A 9,011-nucleotide genomic window follows, 5' to 3' on the forward strand; every position below is an offset into this window, starting at 1 on the left:
TCAGTTTTGCTTCAGTGTTTTCCCACCAAAACACTTTATACCAGAAGACAATAAAGTAACATCCTTAAAATACTCAAATAAATATGGGCCAAGCATTTTATATCCAGCTAAAATGACCAGAAAGTATAAAGGCCATAGACAAGTTGTTATGAACATGTGAAAATTCAGCAAATGTTGTTCCTGTGAGATCATTCCTGAGGAATCTACTAGAGAATGACCTTTATGAAACTGTGAAATAACTAGAAAAGCTTCAACATGAGGACTGGCGGTAAACACTGAATTTATTTAGTTGTAGAACTAAAAGCAAATGTCAAGGGTAAGGGCGACAGAATGGCATGTACTTATTATGTGCTCTGACAATGTAGATAAAGTGCATATCAAAAATGGGGGAAAGGCAGAATATATGAAAAATAGGATAAGCTCACCAATGCCTTATAGTTATTAAGAGTGAATAATAATATATCACTTTAACTAGATGTCAAGGAGAGGAAGCAGAAGGTGAAGAAGTTGGAACTTGTTAATTGTAATATTGCTCAAAATAGGGGACCAGTGGACCATTATCTAAAAAAGGAAGGAAATGGTATTTTGCAAAGGTATTATCATGAAAGTAACAATTAGAACAAAATATAGAACTCCCTATCCAAAAGAAATATTTTTTGAAGCTCAAAAGAAAGAGAGAGAAAAAAACCCAGATGACCATATAGTGAAATATTTTAAACTTTTTTTTTAAGGTTTTATTTATTTGTCAGAGAGAGAGAGAGCACAAGCAGGGGGAGCGGCAGACAGAGGGAGAAGCAGACTCCCCGCTGAGCAGGAAGCCGATGTGGGACTCGATCCCCCAGGACCCTGGGATCATGACCTGAGCCAAAGGCAGACGCCCAACTGACTGAGCCACCCAGGCATCCCTATAGTGAAATATTTTAAATTGAAAAAGAAAAAACATGTGGGTCTTTATCAATAATATAAATGAGGCAAACTCACATATTAAAAGTATTTTCAAATCATCAAACAAAGCAAAGTCTAACCCTACTACAAAGTCTAACCCCCAGAACAGACAGACTGAGACTGTTTAAAAATAAAAGGATGGACAGACAAATATATACCAGGCAAAATGTAAAACACAGAAAATGCAAGGGTCATGTCTGTCATGTCTGTCTGTCAAGTTAGAATTCTGACCAAGAAACATTAAAAAGAAAAAGAAGGGCTTTTTATAATGCTACTGGCTAAATTAACAATGGAGATACATATCTGCTTCATAACACAGCGATCAACTTTTGTAAAGTAAAAACTACAGGAAATGCAGATGAACTAGAAACACATCAACAAGAGAAAAGTTTAACACATTACTCTCAGGCAAAGACAAATCAAGTAGACAAAAAAAAAAAAAAAAAAGAATAAGGATTTAGGAAACCTAATCCAGTGCTACATAAAATGTGGTTAGAGACAGGTGTCAGTTCATGAACTGTGGTTACCAGATGCTGTGAGATAGGAAGCTTGCCCCAGAATGTAAATCAATGTGCCACTTCCTTCATGGAGAAAGTCTTGCTACCAAAGCGGGGGGATCAGCTGAACTGTTATGTGTTTATAGTGACAGAGTAGACTGGCTACTTTGAGTCGCACTGACCTACCAACATAATCAATAATCAATATGGTAACTCTTACAAATATACATCAAACTCTGAATCCCAATATTAGGGAATATACCTCACTTTGAAGTTCATATGGGTATGTTCATATGGGTATCTCAAGCCATAAAGAAAAACTGCAATAAAATGCAAATAACACAAACAGGGCCGTCTAACTCCAATGCTAGAAATTGATAGCACTAATAATCAAGTTTCTTCCACTTGGAATTTTTTTTTTTTAATGCACATACTTTTAAGTGATTCCTGCAGAAAAAGGGAAAATGAAAAAAATAGAATTCTTGGAAATACTACTACTAATAATGAAATCATCCCATCTGAATACATGATCTACAGTAAAAATCATTATCAGAGGAAAATTCATACACTAGATACCTATATCAATGAAATGAAGGTAAATGAAACATTTGATAGAAAAAGATCAAAGGTGGGGCGCCTGGGTGCCTCAGTCGTTAAGCGTCTGCCTTCGGCTCAGGTCATGGGCCCAGGGTCCTGGGATCGAGTCCCGCATTGGGCTCTCTGCTCAGCAGGAAGCCTGCTTCTCCCTCTCCCACTCTCTTTGCTTGTGTTCCCTCTCTCACTGTGTCTCTCTCGGTCAAATAAATAAAATCCTTGAAAAAAAAAAAAGATCAAAGGAAAGCATAAGGAAGGGATTATTAAGATAAGAGTGAAAAATTAGTGAATTAAAAAAACAGAAACAGAGTAAAAGTAGTACATACATAAGAAAGCCTATTATTTGAAAACATTAATAATGCACACAAACTTTTAGATAACTTCTTCTTGAAGAGAGAAGTACAAATATATAAGCTTAAATGATAAGGGATATGTGGCCACCAAAACATAGCCTACTGTTTATATAATTTTATGGAAATAAATATGAAAATCTCGATGAAATACATAAGATCTTGCCCTATGTACTCTTCATCTGGCTGTTCATTAGTATCCTTTATAATAAAATGGTAACTGTAAATAGTGAATTACCAACCTGAGGAGGCTGTAAGGAGCCCCCAGTTTGTAGCCAGCAAGGCAGAAGGGCAAATGGCTTAAGAACACCACCCAGGATTTTCAACCAGCATCCGAGGTGGGGCCAGTCCTGTGGGACTGAGAACCTTCACCTGTGGGGTCTTCACAGACCCCCTGTGGGTAGTTATGGTCAGAACTGAACTGAATTATAGGACACTCAGTACCAGATACTTGGTTTGGAACTCACTGCAAAAATCAGAAACAAGACAAGGATGGCCACTATTTTAACACAAGAAAAAGCAATTAGAGGCATAAGAATTTAAAAAGAAGAGATAAGAGTACATACATGTGCAGATGATATGTTTCTAGGAAACTTGTAATAAATGAAAACCTCCTATGAATAGTAAAAGCATTTTGTAAAGTAGCAATATATAAAATTAACATACAGAAATAGTTTTCATAACCACTTAGAAGAAATGGTAACAACAGTAACCACTTGGAAGAAATAATGGGAAAGAAGATCCCAGATCCCATTTACAAGAGCAGAAGCAAAATAAAACAAAATGTAGACACAAATTTAATGAGAACTGTGTAAAATCTATATGAGAAAAACCATAAAACATTCTTACAGGACAAAAAGTAGACTTGAACAAATGGGAAAAGAGGCCATATTTTTGATCAGAAGAATCAGTATCAGAAAGATATCAACTTTCTCCAAGTTAAAATTTATAAACTTAATGTGACCCCAATAAAAATATCCAAGTTACTTGGGGATAGTTAAGCATCTGCCTTTGGCTCAGGTCATGATCCTGAGGTCCTGGGATCGAGCCCCACATCAGGCTCTTTGCTCAGCGGGGACCCTGCTTCGCCCTCTCCCTCTGCCTCTCCCCCTGCTCATGGTCTCTCTCTGTATCTCTTTCTCTCTTAAATGAATAAATTAAAATCTTTAAAAAAATAAAAATAAAAAAATAATAAAAAAATGAAAATATCCAAGTTACTAATTTTTTTTCTGGAGCTAGACAAGTCGATTATTATTTATTTTGGAAAATAAATACAAGACTAGCCAGGAATCTCCCCCTTGCCCCCCCCAAAATAGCAAAGGGCAACTACCCATACATCGAAACCTTTATAAAGCCCCTGTAATTAAAACATTATGCTATTGGTGCATAGACAGATGACTAATAGAAGAGAATATAGAATCCAAAAATAGACTCCAAAGGCATATGGAAATTTAGCGTTTGATAAAAAAATGGTGTTGGAACAACTGATGGCCATGTGGATAAAGATAAAACTGGATTCACTCCTTGCACCTTACGCTAGGATAAATTCCAAATGGATCAGATATCTAAATGTAAGAAAAGATTGAGTCATACACATACTAGAGGAAAGTATAGGTCAATTTCTTTACGACCTAGGAACGAGGAGGACTTTCCCAACTGTGATTCTATACCTGAAATCAATAAAGGAAAATGGATAAATTTGCCTACCTAAAATTAAAAAAAAAATTAAATCCCTGCTCAAAACATCATCAGCAATGTCAAAAGTTAAATTAAAAAACGGGACAAAACTGGGACGCCTGTGTGGCTCAGTCAGTTAAGTGTCTGCCTTCGGCTCAGGTCATGATCCCAGGGTCCTGGAATCAAGTCCTGCATCAGGCTCCTTGCTCAGCAGGGAGCCTGCTTCTCCCTCTGCCTGCCACTCCCCCTGCTTGTGCTCTCTCTCTCTGACAAATAAATAAATAAATAAATAAAATCTTTTAAAAAAATAAAAATTAAGAAAATTAAAAATGGGACAAAATTGTAACTAATATCCCAAAGGGCTAATATCCTTAATATATACAAATTTTCTAAATAGTGAAAAGAAATTCAAATCCTAGTCTAACAACCCAGTAGAAAAATGGCAAAATTATAGAAAAATAAATGCAGGGGTGCCTGGGAGCTCAGTTGGTTGAGCATTGCCTTTGGCTCAGGTCATGGCCCTGGGGTCCTGGGGTCCTGGGATCAAGCCACACATCGGGCTCCTTGCTCAGCGGGGAGTCTGCTTCTGCCTCTCCCTTCCCCCCCCCAACTCCTGCTCTCTCTCACTCTCCATCTCAAATAAACAAACAAAATATTTTTTAAAAGATTTTATTTATTTTTTTGAGAGACACAGAGGGAGAGAGCACAGAGGGAGAGTGAAAGGCAGATTCCCCACTGAGCAGGGAGCCCGACGTGGGACTCCATCCCAGGACCCTGAGATCATGACCTGAGCTGAAGGCAGAGGCTTAACTGACTGAGCCACCCAAGTGCCCCAACAAATAAAATCTTTTTTAAAAAAAGAAAAATATTGACTACAAAGAATGAAAACACATGGAATATATAAATGTCCATGAGTTCATGATGCTAATAATTTTTTGAAACCTCATTGCTACATGCTGATCCTTTGTGACTCATTGTTTTGAATACCTATTGCTGCATAATAAGCCCACCCCAAAATGTAGTGGTTTAAAAAAACCCAAAAACCTCATTGACCACCCCTGGACATTGCTAGAGTATGATCTCGTTATTCTGAAAGTTGATTTTTTTTTTTTAGGGGAAGGATCTAAGTGCCTTTCCTGCATGTCTTATATTTCAGACTGTTGGAATCAATGATGAGAGAAAGTAATTTATAGAAAAACCACAGTTAATAAATGCAAAAAACTTGGTGGAAACAGAAAAATCACTATTTTGCACTCCTTTATGAAATAATGGATCTAGGCAATGGTCATCAATTATTATTAGAAGTTTTGGGTGGGGAGGCCTCTGCCTGCAGCTCCCCCTGCTTGTGCTCTCTCTCTCTCTGACAAATAAATAAAATCTTTAAAAAAATAAATTAAAAATAAAATAAAAGTTTTGGGTGGAAAGTTGATGACAAACTTTAAACCAGGCTGGAATCTCCTGACCTCACTGATTAATCTCAACCTCACTACAAGTTGGACAACACCCTGTGCCTCCTGATCTGATGTGGTAGAACCTAGAGAACCACCACTTACAAAATATTCATGACAAAAACAAAGATCATCAAGCCTCTAAATGCAGGTATCAGTTTATAAAGCATATGGAGGATAGAAAAATATGTTAAATGACATCACAAGATTACAAATCCAAATCCATAATGTGAGAAATCCCACATGACAAAGTACCCAGTTTCTTCAATAAATAAATGGCATAAAACAAAACCAAAATGAAACCAGTAACAAAGAAAGAGTGGCCATTCTATTTGATTGATAGAGACTTAAGAGTGGCAAAGTTCAGCCCCAGCAAAATGGTGGCCTTGGAGCTCAGCTGCTGGGGAAGTGGTGGTCAGGGGGGTTCTCACTGTACACAGTGAGTCCCTGGTGGTGATGGGTTAGGACAAATTTTCTGGTGCACTCTTGAAATCAGTATCATAGATAATACACAGAGAGGTTCAAGAGGAGAGGTACCAATTTTGACCACTGACATTATTTCTCAGCTGGCAAAAACACTAAATTTTTTAAGAACACAAGTACAGATCTGACTATGAACTCTCAGCAAAACAGGGGGCAGGTGCACTGGCTTACATTGCTCTCCTAGAAAAAAAGCAGCTTTTGGGGTGCCTGGGTGGCTCAGTCGTTGGGCATCTGCCTTCGGCTCAGGTCGTGATCCTGGGGTCCTGGGATTGAGCCCCGCATCCGGCTCCCTGCTCCGTGGGAGGCCTGCTTCTCCCTCTCCCACTCCCCCTGCTTGTGTTCCCTCTCGCTGTGTCTCTCTCTGTCAAATAAATAAATAAAATCTTCAAAAAAAAAAAAAAAAAAAGAAAAGAAAAAAAGCAGCTTCTAGGAGTTTTTCCACATTCTTTATTGGGACTGACAATTCTTTACTGTGACAAAATTCTTGGGTATGCTTCATGAGTTCCTTTTCTCTTTAGTTTGATCCTGCCTAGAAAACCGTCCTAGGGAGCACTGAGCATAGTATTCTCCTAATCAGAGGAGAGCCTCCCCTCTTCCACCTCTGAGAAGCAGAAGCGCATATACACAACATGCCAAGGGGTGCCTAAGCCTTATGGCAAACAGATTGGGAACATCCCTGTTCTTCTTTGGAGATACACCTACTTTGGATGTCTGCGTGTTTGGTTTTCTTGCACCTCTTTATAAAGTGTGCTTTCCTAAAGTTCAGTTATAAGAACATTTGAAACAGCTCTCCCGCCTATGTTGCTTTTGCAGTAACATCCTAAACAGTCATTTTCAACTTGGCCTTGGAGATGGATGACAATCTTCACCAAAGCCTTCCACTTCTTCCCCGGGGAAACTGCCAACACAAGAGTGGCTTCTCGCACAGGAAGAAAGCAATTCCTTACAATGACTGTCACCCTGCTCTGTGCCCAAGTGTTTGCCTTGGAGTCCCCTGATTTTGCAGTAATATCTTACACTAATGTATGTGAAGGCAAAAAGGAAACACTGCTTGTGTATGTATAAGGAAGGCTTTTTTTTTTTTTTTTTTTTTTGGTATAAGACTTTAAACCAAAGGGAACTTTCTCTGCCATCTTTTTTTTTTAATTGCATCAAATATCCATTAAACTTTTAAATTGTATTTAAAAGCTTGTATTCTAGTTTGGCAATGCACTTTATATAATATCAAGATGAACACTACATGAACTTAAAGGGAAACAAAGAAAACACATAGTGTTGTGTATATGTATATATACATATATATATTCAAGATCTTTTATTTATTTATTTGGCAGAGAGAGAGAGTGCTCGAGCACAAGCAGGCTCCCACCTGAGCAGGGAGCCCTATATGGGACTCGATCCCAGGACCCTGGGATTATGACCAGAGCTGAAGGCAGACTCCTAAAGACTGAGCCACCCAGGCGCCCTTATTTTTTTAAAAAATAAAAAAAGACTCCTCCTCTTCAAGGGGGCGGTCTTGCGGCAGACGCAGAGTTGCAGATCTTTGTGGAGACCCTAGCCGGCAAGACCGTCACCTTCGAGGTGGATGGAGCCCGTGACACCACTGAGAAGGTCAAAGACAAAATCCAAGACACGGAGGGCATTCCGCCGGCCCGGCAGCGCGGGATTTTTGCGGGCGATCAGCAGGAGGACGGCGGCACTGTCTCAGACTACAATATCCAGAAAGAGTCTGCCCTGCACTTGGTGCTTCGCCTGCGAGGTGGCATCATGGAGCCTTCCCTCCACCCACTGGCCCAGAAATACAACTGCGACAAGATGATCGGCAGACGTGTGACGTTCGCCCAAACCCCGGCGTTGTCACCCGCTTCAAGAAGTGCGGCTAAGGCCAGCAATCTGGCCCCAAGGAGAAGGTCAACTAAGGCCCCTGCACTGCTCTTCCTTGGCTGTGGGGGCTGCCTCCTGCCCGAGGCCCAGGCCCTGGGGCCTCAGTCAAGTTTTCCTTTCATTGACTGGAGCAGTAAAAGATAAATAAATAAATAAACAATGAAAAACCTGCCTTCATCTTGGCAGGTTTTTGCCTTTGGTTTGCGTGTCTCTAACTAAAAGCTACCGTTCTGTTCTGAATGTGCACCTTAATTTATTCAAATTCATTTATTCATTTATCAGTTTTCTTACACCAGTCTGAAAGTCTAATACATGGCTCTTCAGCGAAGCCTTTTTTGTTCCGTTTAGAAATGTGATGTCTATTTTAGGAACTAGGAAGAAATACAAATTACTTCAATAGAAAGCCTGTATTTAACTTTTTTAAAAGAGTGAGAGGCTAAAGATACCTACCAACCAAATGCGATATGTAGATTATGTTTAGATCCTGATTTAAATAAGCCAACTATAAAAAGACATTTTGAGACAACTGGGGAAAACTGAACACAGACTGATTTTTAGATGAATTAAGGAATTATTAATTTTGCTGGGTATGATAATAAAATTATGGTTATGTTATGGTTATAAAATTAATCTGTATGTGATAAGAGATTTTTACCCAAGTATTTACAAGTGAAATGATATAATGTCTTGGATTGTTTTAAAATACTCTAGCAAAAGAAAAAAAAAAACCAGTGGTGAGAAGGACAAAATATAAGTAAGAGGAACGGAGTGTTGATAACCATTGAAGCTGGGTGATGGGTGCATGGAGGCTCAGGATTCCATTCTCTCTATGTATGTTTGAAACTTTCCATAATAAAAAGGTATGAATTCCCTCACTCACATCTCCCCTGGTGAAGCCATTGAACTCAAAAGAGCAAGATCAAGTGTTAGATCAAATAAAAGTTTTATAATATAAATTGCTTTCTTTAAGTTGCTTTCTTTGGTCTTGAAAGGTTTTTAACAGATAGAAGTTAAAATATTATGGAAAAATAAAAGACCATTGTCACAGTCTGTTAATCCCATATGCTTCCCATGAGAAGGATAAATACTTATATGGCAGTTTTATGGGATCCAGAGCCCAATATAGGAAAATT

At 38.8% G+C, this 9,011-nt stretch overlaps 1 protein-coding gene and 1 pseudogene across 1 annotated transcript; both read left to right on the forward strand.

The window, feature by feature from the left end:
- Positions 1–5,888: 5,888 nt before the first annotated feature.
- On the forward strand, positions 5,889–6,853 carry LOC116640225 (annotated as a pseudogene).
- Positions 6,854–6,942: 89 nt separating this feature from the next.
- On the forward strand, positions 6,943–8,022 carry LOC116638598 (ubiquitin-60S ribosomal protein L40-like). Its single transcript, XM_032414719.1, has 2 exons — positions 6,943–6,999; positions 7,486–8,022. The coding sequence occupies exons 1-2, from the start codon at positions 6,943–6,945 to the stop codon at positions 8,020–8,022; spliced, it is 594 nt and encodes a 197-aa protein (XP_032270610.1).
- Positions 8,023–9,011: the final 989 nt, after the last annotated feature.

The sequence above is a fragment of the Phoca vitulina genome, unplaced genomic scaffold (genome assembly GCF_004348235.1).
Source record: "Phoca vitulina isolate PV1807 unplaced genomic scaffold, GSC_HSeal_1.0 scaffold2, whole genome shotgun sequence".
NCBI classification, from domain to species: domain Eukaryota; kingdom Metazoa; phylum Chordata; class Mammalia; order Carnivora; family Phocidae; genus Phoca; species Phoca vitulina.